At 44.0% G+C, this 23,202-nt stretch overlaps 1 protein-coding gene across 1 annotated transcript in view; it reads left to right on the top strand.

Moving 5' to 3' along the window:
* The first annotated feature begins 15,433 nt into the window (after positions 1 to 15,433).
* CHGB (chromogranin B) overlaps positions 15,434 to 23,202 on the top strand; it is a 275,815-nt gene continuing 268,046 nt past the window's right edge. The window contains exon 1 of the mRNA XM_085612628.1: positions 15,434 to 15,644. Coding sequence (XP_085468754.1) covers positions 15,596 to 15,644 — 49 coding nt within the window. The 5' untranslated portion in view covers positions 15,434 to 15,595. The remainder of the gene's footprint in view (positions 15,645 to 23,202) is intronic.

The raw sequence follows: 23,202 nt of genomic DNA on the forward strand, positions 1-23,202 counted from the left end.
AATCTGTATGTACATTTGTTAGAGGTGCTTATTGCTGTGTTTTTTAAATGCTGTTATCGATAGATTTGTTGATCCTAGAGGTAATGATGTTATGATCACTCCAGATTTCTGGGGAGTTGTCAGTCACTGTGGCCATTTTCCAAGAAGGCAAATATGACATTCCACATGTGTCCAGCAGTGTGAGTTGGACCAGGAACAATGTATTGGTGGTGGAAGGTCTCAAGGCTGGATGTGATGGCTGCAGGTGCAGTTAGATTCTTCTTGTCAAACCATCATTACATCACGATGCAGTGACAGTCCACTTTTGCTCCTTAGAAAACAACTGCCCCTCTAATAATACATTGACTGCTTCTTTGCCTTCGACATGGGACAGTGCACCACTACCTTTCTGCTAGGTTGGTACTATATAAACATAGCATAGGTTAATCTTTATTTTGCCGTTAACTTTGGAAGAGTCCTGTTTTGTACAGTAGGTAATGTTATCTTCAGACAATGATAAAGCAGTTTGCCATTGTGTGGACTGAAGTCCTATTCTGCAGAGTAAGAAATCCTGGATACCTTATTATCAATAGGTATTATTCCTCCACATCCTCTAATTTGGAAATTTTACATAGTAAGCACCCACCACCATCATAATGAGCTTGACCATAGGTCCTTTCTCACGGTTACCAAATGCATGTCTACCCAAAGTAGATGGTTCCTGTCCTTAACTCTAGTACCAATTTTCTAAATCACAATTTATCTTTAGAATGCACAAGACTAAATATACATACAGAAAACCTATGGCACATTCCCCAGTATGAAAGGAAAGATTATGTTTATCAAACAGTATTTTTAGTAGTGTTTTTCTAGTTTGTGAACCATTTTCTCTTAATTTTAGGATAGATACCCGGGGGCAGATTTCCAAGCCCCTTGCACCACTTTTGTGTCACTTTTCCCATGTTAAAAATGACGCAAAAGTGGCGCAAGGGCCTTGTAAATAAGCCCCCTGGGGTGAACTCTTCACTCCTTTCACAGGCAATGTGAAAAGGGAGTAGCTAAAGCTCAAGGTTAAAATCTTCCTACGCCACACATCAAGTGCTCAGTGCAGCCTCACACAGTTGTGACTCATGTGCTATGCACTCCATCATTCACTTGCATAGCACAGAGAATTACATTCCTGCTGCATTTTTTAGCTTTTCTTCCAAGGTCTGACAGGACTTTAATTGCACGCCACGTTGACACAGAACCCTGATACGTCACTGAAGTGCTAATTCATGTTCATCTTGGAGCCTTACTTCTTCCCACCAAAGCCAACATGCTGTCTATTTGCATTAGGTCCCTTCTGCGTCCACAAAGCTTGTATGCTCTTTGTAACCTGAGGGGTAGCTCTAACTACCTAAAGCAACATCGTAAAAAACAGTGTAACCTGAGCGATAGGATACTGTGTTAGTTCTGACACTAGGACAGTGAGACTGTGAACTTGTTGTCTGTGTAAATAATTTGGCCGCTTAAAACCAGAACTTTTAATTTAGTGCTTACCATGGAATTATGTTTTTTCAAAACATAATTTTATTGTTTTTCATTGTAAACATCATCAGGTAATACCTTTTACAGTGTTTGCATGCTCTATTTCTTTGTTGAACAATACTGGTATCTCAGACGTTTATATAGGGTGCTGTATGCAATATCCCATTTTTCATCATGCCATTATATCTACAAGCCTGTAGCAAGGAAGATACACTATCAATGCAACATCAGCTTCCAATCTGCAAACATTACAGTAGGTAATATTATTTTCAGACAATGATAAACGCAGTTTGCCATTCTGATTTAGTGAAGTCCTATTCTACAGAATAAGAAATCCTGGACACTTTAATATCGATAGATATTGTTCCTTTGCATCCTCTCATACGGAAATTTTACATAAGAAGCACCCCACACCATCATAATGAGCTAGACCATAGGTCCTGTCTTGTGGTTACCAAACACCATGTCTACCCAAGGTAGATGGTTCCTGTCCTAGGCTCTCAAAGCTGTAATGCAATGCAGTACATACATGCACAATGTTGCTGCATGATAGTACCAATTTTCTAAATCACAATTTAGCTTTAGAATGCACAAGACTAAATATACAGAAAGAAAACCAATGGCACATTCCACAGTCTGAAAGGAAGGGCTGCCTGGATGTTGCACAGAGAGAGAGAGAGAGAGAGAGAGAGAGAGAGAGCCGACTGAATGATCAGGAAGGGCAATAGAGGGTGCGCTTTCATGAGAAAGATGATGTTCTGAAAGAAAGGTACTGCAAAGAAGTCAAAGTGAGATGAATTGATTGAACTGATGTAACGGCTATGACATGGCGAGCTATCTTCACCACTGGCTATTGGTGAGGTTCAAGCCCCCGAAATGTTGCCACAGTGTGGGCAGCTGCATAAACACCTGGGTATTTGGTTGTATTGTGGAACTTGAGAGGGTGTAAGTTTCATTGGAAAAATCTAGCATCCAAAAGCAATTGGGCACTGAAGGAAATGCAACTACAGGCTGTGGTTATGCTTTGAAGAAAACTACTAAGTGCCAAGAGAAGATCAACACCAACACCGGAGACTCCACCAGCCAAAGGCATTCAATGCTGTGAGACCTGGCCACCTCACTTATTTGGGCGGTGAATTTTATGACTGACCCCAAAGAGGACCTAAGCATCAAGACTCCCAAAACCAAGAGCACAGTCACTGTGGCACAACTACCTCTCAATTGGTTCAGGTGCTCTATACCTACGTGAGTGAGCACTGGTGTCCTCGTTGTGAAGCGCAACCACATTGGCTGGGCCAAGAACCTAGGACCGAGCAGGTCCTTGTTCCATGGACCAAGCAGGATGCCTACCACTTAGAGCAGCGCTACCTCAGCTAATTAGAGACATCCGAACACGCAACCTACTTCTGAAAGGACTGGACGTGGAAATGAAGTTCCAATGCACTCAAATGGGGAAACCAAATCTACCAGAAAGTGCAGGAACACATACACACCATTAATAGCCAAATCTAGCTTTGCCCCATGAGTGTAGACTACTATAGAGCTTCCAGGGAAACTCCATTACAGATCATTGTTGTCTTGAACAGAGAATACCAGTAGGAACGACCGTTGTTTATCCATTCCAGAATGCATAGTAATTGACGCCCTCTTTATTGCTTTCTGTGCCAAAGTAAAGTGCTTTTTCTTCTAAAGTTAAAGCTTTAGTTGTACAATTATTTATTGATTGGTCTTGGATGGCCTATTTAATTTTGAGTCTCTAGCCCCATATCGACTCTTTGAGTAACCTATTGACTGCTTTGCTCTGTTACCATGAGGCTGAGGTGCAAAAGGGCACTGTGCTTAGTTTTGGGTTCAATAATGTGAGTAAGCCCCATAATACTGTGGTAAAAATGCTTAGTGACACAATCTGAGCCCAGTAACCCCTGTCTTCCCTGAGAGTCCTGGAAGCCTTCCCTCTCTGGATCTCCACAATACCAGTTATTTGCTATCAGAACCCTGTCATTAAAACTCCTTAATTTCCCCCTGTGGCATGTGCCCTGTAGCAAACTGTGACCTTAATGGCTGACAGTGCAACTCACCGAAAAGCTCTAAAAAGAAACCTACCTATATGTGGTTACGTGAGTTCCTACTCAGAGTGGACTTGATTAAATAGGTTGGGCGTGGTTGCTTGTTTAGTGCCATGACTGATTTGCATATAATTGGGCTCTATTATGGTATGAAAAAAGCTAAAAAAAAAAAATTGTAATAGAATGAATAAAGAAAAGTTACCAGGTTCATTCATGAATTTCCAACCATTTCCCGTCTACTTGAAAAGCATGGCAACATCTTACATGCCCAAGACAAAGATATAGAGAAGATCTGAAAAATGGGTTCAGGTCAAGAGCAGTCTATACATGTCTTTACAACCAAAAATAACTATACTCAGAAACTTAAGCTTAGTTTTGAAATATTTGAAAAGGTACTGCTCATACAAAATCAACCAGAGAGATGCAAGAGGTAGGCAAACAGTATACCACTTGACTTTTTAAAGCTGTATTGATGAGTTGATGATGGACTACCAAATTGATGTCTTGAAGAGATACTTGTACAGTGTCAAGTTCTGGGCAATAACATTTACTGGGACAGATAGAGGATATTGCATGCTTCCATGCTTACCAACCCTGGCGAATAATCCAGTGATCAAGCTTTTCATGTCAAGACAGGAGGCTAACATTATGCATAACCTTTTATCGCTACTCCAACTGCAACACGTCATAGCAAACTTCAACCAGACTTAAAATTCTACAGTTAGAACATCTTGCAGAACATATAAAGCAAAGCCCAGAAGCCATCTTCCTTTTTTATTTGCTGCTCCTTGTCAGTTAATTATCTGTTAGCACTACTTTATGATTTGATTATTTAGGATATATTTGTGAATAATATATGGTTTTCTTCACTGCTGTTTTATTGTGTATGGTATTTACATATAAGTATTATGTTTTGAAAGTTTGTAGCTTTAATTTTGTAAGTTCAGACGTTTTAAGGGATATGTTTGTTTTGTGACTGTTTATATTAACAATTGAGGATGGAAAGAGTATTTCAAAGTTAAAACTTGTTTTTAATGATACGTAGAATAGTATGTTTTTATCTTGCCTGAATGTCCTTGCTCGTATTAGTGGTGATTGAGGGTAGAGGAGATGGACTCAGCATGAAGTATTTTTTGCAAGAGGGCCTTGTGCTGACACCCTGCCATGCGTTCGATTCCTCCAAGCATGAGGGGGGCCGAGTGATCCTTGTAGCTTGGTGTAGTCTGTGGTCCCTGTTGGCAGTGACGTCATTCCTAGAGTGCATGTCATGACATCATCGGATCAGGTGACCGTTTTGTGGAAAATAGCAGGTGCCTTAGGGATTGTAGTCTCTGTTCGGCGTTTTACTGAGGAAAGTGTGTGATGAAGTAGCATGCTTTCCAATACAGTTTAAATGGACATATTTTGGCAACGCATTGGTAACAAGGGGTAAAGAATTGGTTTTACTCGGTTTGGGAAAAAAAAGGAAATGTAAGAGTTTGTATTTAGGTTTTGAAGCGTGCAGGCATTATAAAGAGATGAGTGAGGAAGGGGTTCCATCTGGAATTTAGAATAATGATGAATTGATAAGAACAATGGTCCAGGATGTGATAAGGGCCTCAGTGAAGGATATTTTAGATTCTGTTATGAGGAAAAAAGGAAAGCTTCAGATCTTTCAGATAAAAAATATTGGTCCTTGACAGAGGAGGAGCAGAATATGATTTTAAGTTCAGGAAAGAAAAGAATGAAAAGGAAGAATATTGAGGATGAGTCAAAGGCTAATTTAATAGCATGGCAGAGAGGTGGTATAGGCACCACACTAAAGGAGAGGGTCCAATGCGTCACAAAAGAGGGTGTCCTTGGCTGCACACATGAGATTCACAAGACCTGATGAGGAGAATTCTTATAATTGTGATGGGGATAATGGTGATGAGTTTGGCCTAGACAACTATGAGGGGGATGGTTGGGATCTGGATTTTGATAAGGAAGAAAAATTAAGGCAAGAGAAAGGAATTTTAATAGATCCACATGGTGTAGATATGTTTAGTGCGGATATCATAGCGCACCTAGAAGTGCATATTGGTGCCATTTGGCACATGATTCTGAATTCATAAAGTTATGGATAAAGAGGCCTTTGGAGAAAGGGGCATCGACTGTAATGAGGGCAGACTGCTCTCATCCCATGATTGAGAATAAGGCATGCATGACCTTGGATTTTGACACTGATCTGATTACTTTTCTTTTTAAGATGGGTCGCAACCCTAGGAAGGTTCAAGAAAGGGCACACAAACAGTGCCAGGATAGACTACTAGATGTTGTTAGTCCTCTTGAGAGAATATTATATATGGCTGCGGAAGCTAAGTCCAAGTCAGTGTCTGTGGATACCCACCCAATTGTTGAGAGGTTGGTCGTAAAGAGAAGTTTGTTTCCTGGGGAACACAAATGCTGCATTGATGGCAAAAAGTCGGAAGGCAATCCTCATGCGCATTAGCCCTAGGTTAGGGGATTTTGCTAAAAAGGAACCTAGTGAAGACCATAAAGGATTTGTGTTTGGTGAAGGCTTAGTGAAAGGTGTGGGGAAATATGTGTCTACTTTCGCAAGCCTAGATAAAGGCCAGAGTTCTCTGAGAAGAGTTTTCAGAGGTTGTATTTTTCACAGGTGTGGGGCGATGGGAAGTTTCTCTGGCTCGTCTTACTCAAGGTCTCATCATCAATCTCAAGGACGAGCATCCTTTAGAGGATTCTAGTTTGCCACTGGTTTCTAGCTTCAGAGAGAAAGAGGTATTTGAGGACATCAGTCAAGCGAAAGAGCCATTTTCCCACAAGGAAGCCAAGGCAAGTATGAAGATGATTTCTGATTCTTTCGTAAGAAAGGTAGGGGTTTGTTTAAAAGAGTTTGTGAACAATTGGAGCTGTTTAACTGGGGGCCAATGGGTCCTTCAAATAGTAAAAGGGTACGCAATAAAGTTCAGGGATTTATCCGTTCAGGATGTGGATTAAAGGGAGATGATGTTTCAGGTAGGCCAGCAAAGGTTAGTGGATTTAGAAGTTCAAGAAATGTTAAAGAAGGGAGCAAAAGAGAGATTGTCCAGGAAGGATGCAAGTTTTGTGAGCACAATACTTTTAGTCAAGTAGAATAACAAGGGCTGCTGCCCTGTAATACATTTTAGAAATCTGAATTGGTTTTTAATTTGCAGGCATTACAAGATATAGGGTATCCATCTTCAAGAGATATTCTAGAAAGAAACGATTGGTTGGTAAAACTGGATTTGAAAGATGCTTATTTTACCATTCCAATAGCAGAGGAGAATCGTAGATTTCTGCAGTTCAGGTGGTTCGGAGACTTGTGCCCGTTCACTTGCCTACCTTTTGGACTGGCATCAACACCTTGGTGTTTTGCGAAGGTTTTGAGGGCAGTGGCATCTTTTCTCAGAAAGAGAGGAATTTGAATGATTATGTATCTGGATAATTTCCTTTTGATGTCTCAGGAAGAGGAGGAATTGTGAGTACAGCTATCTGTAGTTCAGCATCTGTTGGAGTCTCTGGGATTTTTGATCAATTTGGAGAAATCAGTGCTGATTCCTAGTCAGGAGATAGAGCTCTTTGGATGCCAGGTGAACACTCTTCATGTGACCTTGAGTATACTGGAAAAGAAGGTGGTGAAAATAAAAGCAGAGGTGAAACAGATTCAGAAGAACCCTTTCATTATTTTGAGGTTGATACCATGGATTATAGGTGTGTTTTCTTCTTCAAACCAGGTGGTATTTCTGAGCCCTCTTCATTACAGAGGTTTACAAAGACTGAAAGCAGAAGGCCTAAGGAAATGTTTATGGTATGAGGACCAAGTGCAGCTAACTATGGAAGTGCAGGAAGAATTGAATTGGTGACTAGAAAAGTGTAGGCATGAAATGGCTGAGCGATCTTTGGGAAATGACTACGTTTCATACTGGAGACAGATGCAAGCCTTTCTGGCTGGGGAACTTGTTTGAATCAACAGGTGACAGGTGGCAGATGGTCTTGTGAGGAGAGTTAGGGCCATATAAATGGATTAGAGATGAAGGAAGGCATTTTCACAGCTTTGGGAAAACTTTGTAGAATTGCAATGTTTTGTTAAAGATGGATGATGTGTCAGTAGTCCGTTATATAAATCGATCGGGTGGCAGCAAGTCAAAAACTTACCCCAGGTTGGAAAAGAGATTTGGCGTTTTTGTCTAGAACAAAAGATAGGCTTGCAGGCAAAGTACTTTCCTGGGATGTTCAGCACAGTAGCAGATTGGAACTCAAGGTATGTCCAAGATTACAGCGTTTGTAAATTGAGTGTGCATCTATTCAGGAGAATTCAGAATGTTTGCGGTCCTTTGGAGGTGAATCCGTTTGCGTCAAGGTTGATGTACCATTTGCCCTGTATTTCAGTTGGAGACCAGATCCCCAAGCAAAAACAGTGGATGCCTTTCAGCAGATTTGGAGGGGACTTCAGGTGTCTGCTTTCCATCCTTTTACGATGATTCAGAGGGTGTTGTTGATCGTGAGGAGACAGAAATGTCAGATAATTCTGATCACTTCTTTCTGGACAGCTCAGCCTTGGTTTCCAGGGCTGTTGGAGTTAGTAGTAGACGTGCCTTTTTTAATACTAATTTCTGAAGACATGTTAACAGGCCCAGGGGGAGAGGTTCATCCTCTAATTTTGGAAGGAGCTTTGAGCCTTCTTCCTTGGAAGATTTCAGGGAGAAAAACATTTTGAAGGAATTTCAGAACTGGCTCAGGCGCTGCTCAAAGCAACCTTGGCACCTGGGAAGAAGAAATCTTAAGTTAGAGCATCAGAAAAATTGGTTTGTTGGTGCATGGAGAGAGGCATCTTCCATAGAGTTTTACATTTTTTCATCATCTTTATTTAAGAAGGGTCTAAGTTACAGTGCTATACATTGTTATAGGTCAACAGTGGCTTCAGAACATTCCCCAGAAGGGTTTTTTTTCCAGTGGAAGAGATGTTTTGATTTGCATGTTAATGAAAGGAATAAAGTTACAGAAGTCTCCTAGGCCAAGAGTTAGTCATTTATGGGATGGGAATTTGATTTTTACAAAATTGAAGAGTTGGCCAACTAATATTTTTTGACATTATGGCGATTGTCTTTTAAGCTGGCAACTCTACTGTTTTTGATATCTTTCAGAAGAGTTTCAGACGCACGTGCCTTGGAGTTGAGTAACCGTTTCCACAAACCAGATGGGGTGATTTTTGAAATTACAAAAAAAACTAAGACAATGTCATCTTCTGAATTTTCCCGAGGTTTGACGACCATCCAAAGCTGTGTGTTATGCGCTGATTAAAAGAACATTAGAATGGGATGCTTGAATTCAGGGAGGATAGAGTAACACAGTTGTTAATTTCTTATGTGAGTCCTTATAATCTTGTGAGTTCAGGGACTATAGCGCATTGGGTGAGGTTGTGTATGCATGAGGCAGGAGTGGATATGCAAACGTTTGTTGCACATTCAATAGGAGGAGCAATGGCGAGTAAGGTTTTTACATCTGGAGGTTGTCTTGAGGAGATTCTGAAGGCGGCAGACTGGTCAAATGCTGGTGTGTTTGCAAGGTTTTATCTACAACCAATGGATAACGTATCATTGGTTGTAATATCACAGCTTTAAACATGTATAATGCTAACCTACGGTCTTGACATGAATTGTAGATTCTCCTACTTTTATGATCAGAGAATCTTGATTTCATCAAAGACACAGAGGCTGGCATTTTCCTGCACCCCCTTCCCAGGTAAGGTTGCATTGAAGGGAGAGTGAGGTTTTAGTAAATTTACATTTTGATATTGTATGGTGATTATTACATTTTACAACCATAGTTATGTTTTGGAGAAAGTTCAGTTTACATTAAGTGTTATGTTGTCTTTTTTCTAGAAAATTAATAAAGTTGGAGATCTGGAAAATACAAGGAAAGCGTGGAGTAATTGACAAATACGTTATTTTTTGTTATTCAAGTTCAAGAAAGTAAGCCTCGGAGCAGCTATAAAGAGGAAGATGGCTGCTGGGCTTTGGTTTATATCCAATCAAACAGGGATATATAGAGCACACTACTCACCCATGAGGATCTCAAGGCTCTCGGGGGGGGGGGAGGTCGAGCAGATCGGTCATTCGAAAAGCCAGGTATTGAGACTCTTTCTGAATGCTTGCAATGTGAAGCTTCATCTGATGCTGAAAGGGAGTTCGTTACAGGTCTTGGCCGTGATGTAGGAGTAGGATCTGCCTCCCGCTCTGGCTCTCAGGATGTGGGGGATTTCTGCCAAGACTAGGTCAGTGGAGCAGAGGTTTCTCTTGGGGGCGTAGAAAGGGATTCATTCATTGAGGTATTGGGGTCCGGTGTTGTGGAGGGCTTTGTAGGTGTGTGTGTGAGCACCTTGATGGTCACTCTATTTTTGATGGGTAGCCAGTGGAGGTCTTGTAGGTGCTGGGTGATGTGGTCTTGTCGTGGGATGCTGAGGACGAGTCTGGATGCGGCATTCTGAAAGATCTGGAATTTGTGGAGGAGAGATTTGTTTATTCCGGCGTTGAGGGCGTTACCATAGTCCAGTCCGTTGGTGAAGGGTGCGTGGGTGTCGGTCTTCCTGGACTCAGGGGGGATCCATTTGAATGTCTTGCGGAGTATGCGGAGGGTGTCGAAGGATTTGTAGGATACGGTGTTGGTCTGTCAGTTTATGGTGAGGGAGGAGTCGAGTAAGATGCCGAGGTTGTGGGCAAAGTCCGTTGAATTAGGAGGGATGCCAAGGGTGGAGGGCAACCAGGTGTCATCCCATGTGGAAGGGGTGGATCAGAGGATGAGGACTTCTGTTTTCTCGGAGTTGAGCTTCAAGCAGCTGCTGCTCATCCAGGTTGCGAGGTCCTACTTTCCTTCCTAGAAGTTGTGCCTGGCGATGTCAGGTTCCTTGGTGAGGGATAGGATGAGCTGGGTGTTGTCGGCGTAGGATACTATGCTGAGTCCGTGTTTTCTGATGATGATTGCGAGAGGAGCCATGTAGATGTTGAAGAGCGTGGGGCTGAGGGAGGATCCTTGGGGTACTCCGCATCTAATCTCTGTACATTCGAAGAGCAAGGGCGGGAGTCTAATTGTTTGGGTTCGGCCAGCGAGAAAGGGGCGGATCCAGTCTAGGGCAGTTCCTTGTATGCCGGCGTTGTGCAGTCTGGCAGCTAGTATGCGGTGGGAGACGGTGTAGAAGGCTGCTGAGAGGTCTAGTAGAATGAGGGATGCTGTGTGGCCTTGGTCGAGGAGTGTACAGATGTCATCTGTGGCGGCTTGGAGGGCGGTCTCAGTGCTGTGGTTGTTGCAGAAGCCGGATTGAGATATGTCGAGTATGTCGTTGTATACTATGAGGTTCGTTAGCTGGATGTTGGAGATGTTCTCGGTAACTTTGGCGGCGAAGGGGAAGAGGGAGATGGGCCTGTAGTTCTTGAGGTCCGTCGGGTTTGTGGAGGGCTTCTTGAGGAGGGGTTTGACTTCTGCACATTTCCTGTTGTCGAGGAACGTGCCTGTTTTGAGGGTGCAGTTGATTGTCGGTCGTAGTTCTGGTGTGAGGGACTGCCAGGGGTTCTAATTCTAGAATTTTAAGTGTGGTTGAAGTGTGCTTTAAAGTGCTGCAGTTGTAATAGCAATAAAAGGATATGCATAATGCTAGCAACATATAGGGGTTTATCTATCAGACCATTGGTTCTTAACCTGTCGTCAGGGGACCCCTCAGGGTCTGCAAAGCCTTCTTAGCAGAACCGCAGCTGCTTAGAAAATTAAATACCTTTAACAGATTAATAAATTATATATGTTGGACTTGGCCCTTTTTGCAGGATCATCCCTCCCTGAGCTTTTGCCTTCCTCCTAGTCTTTTTTCCGACCTGGTGTTGGTGGTTTTAGGACTCTGGGCACTTTAGCACTGCTGTCCAGTGTAAAGTGTGTGTGCTCCCTGTGGTAAACATGGTGAGATTGGTCTACACCTGTTTGGTGTATTTAATTTACCTGTCAGTCCCTTGTAAAGTGGTATCTCCGATACCCAGGGCCAGTAAATTAAATGCTACTGGTGGGCTTGCATCTCTGATTGCGCCACCCACCAAAGTAGCCTCTCAAACCTGTCTCAGGCCTCTGCCATTGCAGGCCATGTGCATGCAGTGTTACTGCTGCTGTGACGTGACACCTAAAGTGTGTGCCACCCCCCCCTTTCACTGCATATCAGTCACCCCTATGGTAGGCCCTAGCTAGCCCTATGGGCAGGGTGCATTGTAGGTAAGAGGTAGGACATGTACCTTGAGTGCGTGACATGTCCTGGTAGTGACAAACAGCCATTTTGGTTTCTCACTGGTGTGAGGCTGCCCTCTCATGGGAATGCATTAGGGATTCCCTGATACGTGTTTCAGTGGTAATTCCTGATATGAGAGGAGCAGCGTGGTCTAGTTTGGTATGTTTGGAATAGTGATAATAAATCTATGATCACTATTTTAGAAATGTGTCTGCCTGCCTGATGTGTACTGCATGTATGGCTCTGGAGTGACAGGGGCTGGTGAGGTGTGTGGCTCCAGGGAGGGCAAGGTGAGTCAGCACTAGGCTGAATAGGAGATCTGCATTTGGAGTAGTGGGAGGAGTAGTCCCCTGGCCCTGAATAGGTCTTTGCCTGCCTGGGTGAATGCTGGCTCTGCCTCCCTGTGGTGTGTCTGATTACCTAGCCCTCAACTGACAAAGGAAGGTGTGAGCACTGTACACAAAGTTCTCCAGTACCCCCCAGAACCAGTTGAGAAAGGTTCCCCAAGCCCTGCACCAGGGCAGAACAAAGAGAAAGGGTGTATAAATATTGGGGCTGTGACCCCATGTTGGTGTTCTGTTTGGGTGCTACTTGTGCCTGCTTGGCCCCAGGAGGAAGTGCCATGAGGGACTGCCCCTCTGCTGGAGGGCCCTGTGAGCTGACCTGCCTGGGCCCAACCTTTGCCGTTGAACCCTGGGATTCTAGTGCCTTGTGAACGCTGCACCTTTCTCCCTGCTGCTCCAGGACGAGGGGAGCGTTGGTGCCTTGCAGCGCTAAACTTCACATCGTTCCGAGAAAATCCTGGCGTGGGGATCCCCCCACCCTGCATCGGAACGGAGCAGGAGCCCACCCCGCATGTTGTGCCTTCCGTAGGGAGGCAGGAGCCTCCCCCACATTTTTGGTGGAGCGGGAGCCCACCCCGCATTTGTGCGCTGCTGAGGGGCCGCTGCTTCACGAGCTTCGTCCAGGGAGAAACACAGCCAAAGAGGAAGCCAGGCGGCTGTGCCTGGTTGGGGGCATGGCCGGTTACCCCCCAACCGGAAGGAGAATCCAGGCGGGAGTCTTCACCTGCTGGAAGGTGCCGAAGGACGGCGGAGACTTTGCTCCGAGACGGACCGCATCCCAAGCCCAAAGAGGGAGCCCAAGAAAAGGAGACTTTGCTCCAGGTGCCGGTCGGCCCAGGCCCAGGCCGGATGGTAGGCAAGTCTGCCCAATCCGGGGCGGAACTTCCTCAATGGAGACGGAGCCTAGAAACTGCTCGCAGCAGCTGCACCCCCCGGAGAGTGGTGGCGGGACAAAGAGCTTGACCAGAGTCTTCCCAGCCAGCCGGCAGAGTAGAGGAGCCACTTGTCAGCTTTCTGAACCTGCCTACAAGAGCCCCGGTGAGTGGGGCTCATACCAGGCATTGGATTTTCAGTGCTGATTTCGTTTTGGCCACATGGTGGTGCCGAGGGCAGCAGCAGAAGGGCCCCATTAAAAGAGTGGCTTCCTAGGCACTGTTAGTGCCAGGTGCTTGGTCATTTTTAACAGCTGCACAACGAGAGCGCGGGCAGCTGCTCCGAAGGGGCAGTTGTATTCAGAAGTCCCGGAGTGGGGCTTCTAAGGCACAGGGGTGCCAAGGCTAAAGTTTCTACAACTGCACGGCAAGGGAGCGGGCAGCTGCAATGACGGGGCATTTCTCTTGTTTATTGAGGAGGAGGGGGTGAGACGCACCCCCGCGCCCCAGTGCATCCTGCACATTGTTTTTGCTGCCAAGGCAGCCAGAGGGCCAGTTGAGAGGCCCCATTTAGAGCCCTGACTTTTGGGACAGAGGGCATTTGGGCCCCAGAGAATGCCAGTTGGCCTGGGGTCATTTGGTGTCCTGAAGGGGCGTAAGGCCCCCAGATGATGTGTGCACCTTCTTAGTGTTACTGGGGTGCACTGCTGGGTATTAGGATGTATGCCTCATGTGATGCCTAATGCAAATGTCAAGCTATGATGTTTATGCCTAATAGGATGCAGACATAATGTGGTTATGTAGCTTGTGATAATGTTGAGTTCATTATTTTACCAGTAGTTACTGGTTGTGTTATTACTTATGCTTTCTAATGGTTTTGACCATGACCTGATTTGCCTGGTCATGTATATAATCCCCTGTGAATTACTACCTGGTGCCGGTTGGCACAGTGTATATTGTGTGGTTATGATTCTAATATGTTTATGATAATACAAAGGCTATTTTTTATATAACCTTGTGTGGAGTTTCTTTTGTAGTGTGCCTAGTGTGTTGCTGCTGTTGTGTGCGTGTTGCACAAACGCTTTACACATTGCCTCTAGGATAAGCCTGACTGCTCGTGCCAAGCTACCAAGGAGGTGAGCAGGGGTTATCTTCGGTGTGCCCTTGCCCTGACTACAGTGGTGTTTTTTGCCTGGCTTAGGCGCTTGCCCTAGCCAACCAGAAATCCCATTTCTAACAATATATAAATAGAGATGAAAAATTAGAGATGAAAAATATACAATTGAAAATGTTAAAAAACATTCCGTAATTGTGAAGGAATTTGAAATTAGAGGCTGAAAATTCAGTTAGCATCCTCAGATTGATTTGCAGAATCAGTTGCAAACGCATCAAACAGAATTTATAAAAGCTCTAAACCTTTGGTTGAAATTAAAATGTAGATTTTTTTATAATTGTATGTGAATTAAATTAAATAGTTCAGCAGTTGTATATTTGTTTGGTGAATGCTTGTTTCTGTATTTTTTATGTAATGTTTTGCAGTTCAAATTATAGATAATGAGCATGCCTGGCTCCCTGGCTTCTAGTAATTATCCAACCAAGGGGTCCCCCGATTCCACTAATGATTTAGTGGGGGTCCCCAGGTTCCAGTAATGGTTAATTTGGGGTCCACAAAAGTCAAAAAGTTAAGACAATGTAGGTCCAGTTGAAAAAGACCACACACAGGCAGTTCTGGAGAAATAAAAATAGCAAGTGACACCTATAGACGTCCTTAGTCTTTGTTAACAAGTTATAATATGCAGCGGGAATGGACAAAAATGGTCTACATAGTGATTGATTCACTGTTCAAAAACCCATATATTCGTCACTGGGTCCAATCTGTAATTTGTCAGTTTGGATTGCAGTGGAAGTCTCATGCAGGAGTAAAACCTTCCAGTTGGCCAGTAGGCATGGCGTGCTAGAAAGGTGAGTGTGGTTCTAGAAACACAAGAAGTGTGGATTACGCCATCGCCCAGCCAACCCACCAGCCTCCCCTCGCGCAATTGTCCTTCCTGCTACCCTTATAATGAAGACCACGCAACGGATGTGCTTGGAAGCAGATGCTCTCTGGAACTGGCAAAGGATGGGAAGTGGGTGTGTAAGGTGGGGTGGAGGGGGATTTCGCTCTTTTGTCACTACGCTTCTTAAACCTGAGTGAGCCTTAAATCCTCAGCGCCAACATCAGAGAAATGAATTATTCATCCAGATGGAAGTTTCTATATACATAAACCGGGGGCGGGGGCAGGGGGCAGGCATGACGCAGGTTTGGCGAGGAAAGGAGTCCGTTTTTAATAAGACAGCGAGCGCTCCCCTGCTACTCCCCTCCCCCCGCTACCCTTTAAATACAACCCGCGCTTCTTCTGCAGCCTCAGAAACAGCACCTGCCGGAGCGGCGATAGAGTCCGCTCACCGCCCTGTAACCTGTCAGCTGACCCTGAACCCGGGGCGCAGACCACGCGCCCACAGCAGAGGGACAGGACCCTGCCCTCCGACTCCCGGAGGTCGATGGCGAGCCCGACGCTGCTGCTCAGCCTCCTGCTGGCCTCTCTGGCAGGTAAGGGTGGGGTTCTGTTAGACTTCTCCGGGTATCCATGAGACGGCTGGTACTGCACTGTAGGAAGAGAGCCGTGGGCTGCTGGGGCAGGAGTCCCTAACCACGATGCGGTGCCCTGGGGATGGGGTGGCGTTCAGCAAACAGGACTGTATACATTGGTACCTCGCTGTCCCCAAGGTGAGGACGCAGTCTCTGATACCCGGAAAAACAGTCCTCGCGCACATTGCAGCCACTGCTGCGAGGAACGTTCGACAACTCGCACAGATGTCTGCTAGCCATGACGTGGCCCCTTTTGTGAGGATACAGCTGCTGCATCCATTGTCTGTAAGGTGGTCCCTGGCTCACTTACCCAACACTGAACACTTAGGTTAGTGGACAGTGAGCCACATTACCCTCCAGGGTAAGGATGGAGCCTTCAGAAAGCAGGACAGTGGTCATTGGTCCCCGGGTGGACCCGGGACACCGGTACCGCTTTCAGCACCGCAGTTCGGACAGCAGCATGGTTCTTGATGTGAGACTGCAGGACAACAGTCACAGGTGGCTACATTTTGGTCACTGATTCAGTTACCCAATATTCACCAAGTCGGAAAACACAAACTGTAGCCGTGTTTTGACTGGCCTGGCGTCCGTCAAATCCAGGAACAACCATTCCACGCGAGATCGGAGTTATGAACAATTACATAGTAACCCCAAACCTCTTGTGGTGGGGTCCCCTGTGCAAGTACTGACCAAGTTTTCTGCGCTTCAGACAACAGCCCGCCCCTAGCGGCAAAAACACTGTGAAATGGCGCCAGCTCCTAAGTCTCTCAGAGCTCTCTGGCGTTGTCGGTCCAGTGACCGTATCATCCCAACTTCAGCACCCAGGACAACAGCCCAATTTCGCACGGTGTAGCCCATGGCGCACAGACCCAAACTTCAGCACTTCGGACGGCATGCCCTTTGCCCCCAGTAGCCTCCCTGGTGGGAGACCGAGCTTCCGCTCCACGGACAGGAGCCCCCTTAACTACATCGTGGTCAATGGCGCACAATCTTTACCATTAGTGCTCCTGACGGCAGACCTCTTAACCACAGTGGGTGTAGGTGTGTGTGTGCGTGTATTTGCACGCGAACAGTTTTCAGCACCTCGGACAGCAGTTCTGTTTGCCACAGTAAAGTGCCCGGTGAGAGATTTCAAAGATTCAGCACCTCGGACAGCATATATTGTCTGGCTCTTCTTTAAATTATCCTGTCCTCCTCAGCCTCAGAACACATCCTGTGGAAAATGTTAGCGTTAAACTCCTGCAACAACATCTGTCTGTAGGGCTCTGTACCTTGACCGGTCATCGGCCACCGCCTCCTTCTGAGGTACAATATCCTACGCTTGGCGCAGACTACTGTTAGTAATTTACGCCTGAATCACTGCTTCTCCAGACTGTTGAGACAATGCGGCAACGCCTTTTCCGGCTCCAAGCTGCCACCCACAACCGAGCCCGTGCTTTCCCCTCGCGCGTCTCACCACCACTTCGACTTTCACTGCAGGCTGTTTTTGGTACTGATAAACACCTTCCATTAGACCGGCATGCGAGCCAATGTAATGTGTTAATGGCCCCGCACAGTAGTATGCTTACACTGTGCACGATTTATTGTGTGCGCGTGACTGGAGCCTCTGCGAAGAACGGCGCGTTCCATTATTACAAGGCAAAAGACTACGTTGGGCACCAGACATCCGTGTTTTGACAGGAAGGCAAGGAACCATGTAGTAAATATATTCTCCACGTTAGAGCCACAGGAAAACGGTGGTGTAAAAAACGTACCCAGATTGCAGGCAAACGGCACACAGCGCCGATAAAAAGCAGTAATTCGTCATTACTCATGACGCATTTTACATTTTGTGTCATATTCAGTGAATCATGGTGCACGCAATTTGGCAAATGCTCACACGTGAACCTTAGGGGAACAAGTCGGACACACGCAACGCCATACAACGAGGCATTTTCTGAAACCACCCCAAGCTTCATTAGTGCATCTTGCACAAAACTTTTTTATTATTGTTTATGCTAACAGGCGCGGAAAAGTGAGGGACTACTGCATGCAGCAGCTTTATAACTCCGCCGGGTAGTTTTTACTTGCAACCCCCTGGGACACATGGCAATGCTGTGCTTCACGAGGAAACAGAGGGCAGGGTTCAGCTACAATCACCCAAAAACAAAGTTCAGAGCTGAACGGGGCAGGTGTCTTGGGAGCGGAACAGCACGTTTGTGTTTGTTTTCTGATTTTTAAATACAAATATACTTGTGGGATAATTAATTGTGACGCAAAGAAAATACAATCCACAGACGTGTAACTTCTGTTTTTTTAAAAACACCCAGAAAATGTGCGTGGGATGGTAATTCAGCATTGATGGCACGCACTGTAAAGAACGTTTATGTTTAATGAAACCGAGATCCGTTTCTCAAACCCTCAAGTGAAACAAGCATTGGCAAAGCCAACAGTTTTGGTCTCGGCAAGATTGCATTTTTTAATTCATCTTTTTTTAACATATGCTAATGGGCAAAAAGGACGGCAAACATATGAAACAAATAAGTGGCCCAGTGCAAGTCATGGGAATGAAATGCACGCCTTTTCAGGCAGCTTTGCATACTTGATAGGCATAAATGCTGCCCCATAGTTAATGCCAGTGAATGAATGAAGTGGGCTATCCCACTGTCCATGTTGTATGCTGTGGTGGGTGGAAGCAAAATACAGTTGAACAGACCAATGAGTGAAGAGAGCTGACTGAAAGCTCATACATGTATATATGTATATTATTATGATTTTTTTGAGGAAACATGAGACTTAAGGAAAGGTAATATTGTTTCAAGGCCAGCCTAAAAATATTTTATCTGCCAATTTAGCCATCCCTGAGTGCATATTTGTTGCTTTTAAAGGGTATGTACTCATACTTCTGCTATTTACACTTTTGACAGGTTTATAGGACATCTTTTAGTTCTGAAGTGGTCCCTACACCACTTTTGGTGCTGTATAAAACACCTGAATAAAATAAACAGATACATCAATGGTCTATATTTCAGAAGATGGTGTGAGAAAATAAGAATACACAGTTCACAATTCTTTGAATATTCCTAAAATGACACTACCACCAACATTATTAATTGGATGCGATTTACTCACAAACAACTGCCCAACTTTAAAAAATATTTTAGGAAGACACTAAAGAACAAAAAAGTCACATAGAAAGTGGCACACATTGGTTTGCATTGTGGCGCCCAGCACGCAAACAAATTTCAAACACATCTAAATTGTTTTGTAGAACGTTCATTATTTTGCATACTTGCGTCATTTCTGGTGCAGTTACAACAGGTATGGCCATTACCACACAGGAAAATAAAAGTGAAATATATGGCACAAACGCTTTAGGTGATAGTACTTAAATAAAATACCAACGGATCTCTGCAGGCCATACTGTAAGCCCCAATTTCACCCTTATCACAGGGAGGTAACACCCTCTGTCTACCAAAGCTCCACCAACTAGCTCTCTGACACCAATTAGAAGGCAATAGCAGAGGCGTGGATACAGCCAATTAGATGAAGGTATCCCCATCTTTGGCTGAGGCCAATAAAACAACCCCCATTAAGGAATCGAATGGCGGTACTCCCACTTCATTTTTGAAGGGCCTATTGGGAAGAAAGGATGACGTCTGGTGGCGGTGGAACTCGCCACATCTAATCCGGTGTTAGGACTTTGTCTTCACATGACGAAGGACTCTCAGAGGAGACAACTTCGACTTAAAGCGCATGCATTGTGGGCTTGAGGAGATCAGATTCCCTGATACCCCATACGGACAGACTGTGGCAGCATAGTAACCAGAAGCGCTGGAGAAATTGGTGAGTCAAGATTTTTAAATTCCCACCACAAATTATACTTTTTGCTTAACTAAATTTAAACTCAGGTGTGCAAAACTATTGCTAAGTCAAGCTCATGAGGGAATTCTACCCTCTTAAGTGGAAACACAGGCCCTCCATTAGACCCCAGGGCATTTACCACCTCCGTATCAGGCCAATTACCAGCTACCACCATTTTCCAGCCACTGGCGGTAACTGGCTTCAACTACAGGGATGGAATTGAGGGCACTAGAGGGCTGTGCCACTCCTCGCTGCTTTACTTGTCACGTGCACCATTCACCTTTTCACGAGCACATTCGTGCACAAGTTTTGTTACTGGTTACTCTCACATTAATTGTAAATAGTGCTGCAACTGCCCTTTTTTTCCTTATTTGCTCTATAAAATACAGTTTGCTCCTTGCATAACTCAAACTACCACTTAAGCCTCTCTGTTTCCCCTTCTTGGGCAATTTCTGTGCATGCTTTATATAAAAGTCCTTTAAATAATTCATGTTGAGACACTGTTATTTGCTATAAACTCTAATTCACCGGGTCTCAACTGGGTATATGGGTAAAACTCCTGTTTGGTTATTGTGAATGGGATGCAGGCACTGCCAGGAAGGAGGGCCCGATTCACAGAACTAACTTAAGACAAAATCCTAAACTTACTATCCTTTTGGTATTCACAGAAGGCACCTACTCATTTTGGTGTTCACAGAAGGCACTTACTCATTTTGGTATTCACGGAAGTTAGGAGTCCTAACTTTAGGACTCCTAAATGCCTTCTGTGAATACCGAAAGTCTTAAAGTTAGGATTTTTCTTAGTTTAGGTAGGAGTAAAGTTATGTCTCTTAACTTTAGGACTCCTAAATGCCTTCTGTGAATACCGAAAATCTTAAAGTTAGGATTTTTCTCAGTTTAGTAGTAAAGTTAGTAGTCCTAACTTTAGGACTCCTAAATGCCTTCTGTGAATACCAAAAGTCTTAAAGTTAGGATTTTTCTCAGTTTAGGAGTAGTAAAGTTAGGAGTCCTAACTTTACTACTCCTAAACTGAGAAAAATCCTAACTTTAAGACTTTCGGTATTCACAGAAGGCATTTAGGAGTCCTAAAGTTAGGACTACTAACTTCTGTGAATACCGAAATGAGTAAGTGCCTTCTGTGAATACCAAAATGAGTAAGTGCCTTCTGTGAATACCAAAATGGTAGTAAGTTTAGGATTTTGTCTTAAGTTAGTTCTGTGAATCAGGCCCTCCTTCCTGGCAGTGCCTGCATCCCATTCACAATAACCAAACAACAGGAGTTTTACCCGTATACCCAGTTGAGACCCGGTGAATTAGAGTTTATAGCAAATAACAGTGTCTCAACATGAAATATTTAAAGGACTTTTATATAAAGCATGCACAGAAATTGCCCAAGAAGGGGAAACAGAGAGGCTTAAGTGGTAGTTTGAGTTATGCAAGGAGCAAACTGCATTTTATAGAGCAAATAAGGAAAAAAAGGGCAGTTGCAGCACTATTTACAATTAATGTGAGAGTAACCAGTAACAAAACTTGTGCACGAATGTGCTCGTGAAAAGGTGAATGGTGCACGTGACAAGTAAAGCAGCGAGGAGTGGCACAGCCCTCTAGTGCCCTCAATTCCATCCCTGTAGTTGAAGCCAGTTACCGCCAGTGGCTGGAAAATGGTGGTAGATGGTAATTGGCCTGATACGGAGGTGGTAAATGCCCTGGGGTCTAATGGAGGGCCTGTGTTTCCACTTAAGAGGGTAGAATTCCCTCATGAGCTTGACTTAGCAATAGTTTTGCACACCTGAGTTTAAATTTCGTTAAGCAAAAAGTATAATTTGTGGTGGGAATTTAAAAATCTTGACTCACCGGATCAGGATTTGTAGGTTTACTATTGGTGAATACCTGCTAGTGTGGTGAATTTTTTATTGTTATAAGTGTGTGGTCGGGTGCGGAAACATTGGTGTTCTCAGGAAAGGAGAAACGCGTGGCCATATGAAATGTTTTGAATATCCAATAGTCAAAATTTTGTAGATATTATAAAAAAATGTGTATGTTGATTTTCACTCCCTAACCTCTTGTAATCCACTTCTATAAAATGTAGGAATGAGTGTTATGTTATATCCTGCTTATACCCTAGTATCGCTACTCTTATCTATATTCTGGCGCCTCTACGATACCTATGCCCCAGTATATCTATTGCTGCCTGTACCATAGTTCCTCTATCCCTGTCTATACCTTAGTACCTATACCCCTTCCCACACCATAGTACCAATACTCTAGTATATCAACTGCAACCTATTACCTATACCCATGGCTACATCAGCATACTTCTAATCCTATGTGTACCTGGGTAAGTCTCACCAAACCTAATCCTCATAACTCCATTTGTACTTTTACCATAATATCGCTTGCTCTTTCCTTCTTTATTTCTTCTGCCCTTTTTTATCTTTACCTGCGTCCTTGTCTCGTTTTGTTATCAACTGTATGCACTTTGTTTGTTTAATTTATTTAGGTTGTTTTTTAAGGACAAGGATTTTCATTATTTTGAAAATTCGCCAAAATGGTGTTTCCTAGAATGGGGAATTTAGACTGTTGTACATTTCTTTTTTTCTCCGAATGAAGCTAAAAACATTAACCTAAATGCGTCACATATAGTAAACACTCCAATTAGAGCTGCAAAAAGAGAATGTTACTTGACCAGTATCTCAGAGGGAAGATCTCTACAGAAGCAACTGTGTAAGATGCTTGTTAATTTTTACATTTCAGTGGTACTAAAATAAATCATAGAGTGCTTTTTACAGGCTTTAATTGACAAAATAGCATATTTGTTTGCCTCAGTGACCTCAACTTCTACCAGCAAGTAGCCTGAAATACCTCTTAGATTTCTAAGTTGGCTTCAGTGGCAGTTCATGCAGGTAAGTGCGGTAAGCCGAGGCGGGGGTGACAAATGACGGAATAGGGTAAATAAATAAAATAACTTACTTTGCTCTTGCCGCATCACCGGGTCGGCAATGTAGCGAGCGCAAGATAAGTGGTTTTATTTATTTATTTTATTTTCCCTATTCCGTCGTTTGTCACTTCCGCCATGCCACCCCTACCCCACATGCTTATCTGCACAGGCCGCCACTGGTTGGCTTTATGTATAAGGGATAAAGTACCCCCCGGCATATCCTATAAGGATATTGCAAGTCACTGAGGAGTTTAATAACCATATAGAGCAACAAGGACGAAGGTTGAGTTTCTTTATAGGTCAAGGAACCCTGAGTTGACTTGCAATATTCTTATCATTTACAACAGGGGGGGTTCTTTATCCCATATAATACCTGCTCACAACATCACCTTTCCCACAAGCTACTAAAACCTTGGTGCATAGCTCTTTCATATGAAAGAGCGAGCATGTTTACAAACAAGAAGAATAAAAATAAAATCTCAAGTGCAAAATTAAACACATCAAAAACCTGTTAGATATTTGTCGCAAAAAGATATTGGAAACAGTTCAATACAAGGTAGTTTTAAAAAAAGGTGCAATAGATTGAAATATGTAGAAATATGCAAAAAGATTCTAGCTTTCGCTAACTAAGGAGTGGCAAGAAAAAAAAACTTTTCTCTTTGCTTGTCATTGTTTGATAGAAAAATAGAACAGAAAATAGAATAGCAACATCCAGTTGTCGTTGCTAAACAGCTGCTT

Source organism: Triturus cristatus, chromosome 6, assembly GCF_964204655.1.
Source record: "Triturus cristatus chromosome 6, aTriCri1.1, whole genome shotgun sequence".
In the NCBI taxonomy this organism is placed as follows: domain Eukaryota; kingdom Metazoa; phylum Chordata; class Amphibia; order Caudata; family Salamandridae; genus Triturus; species Triturus cristatus.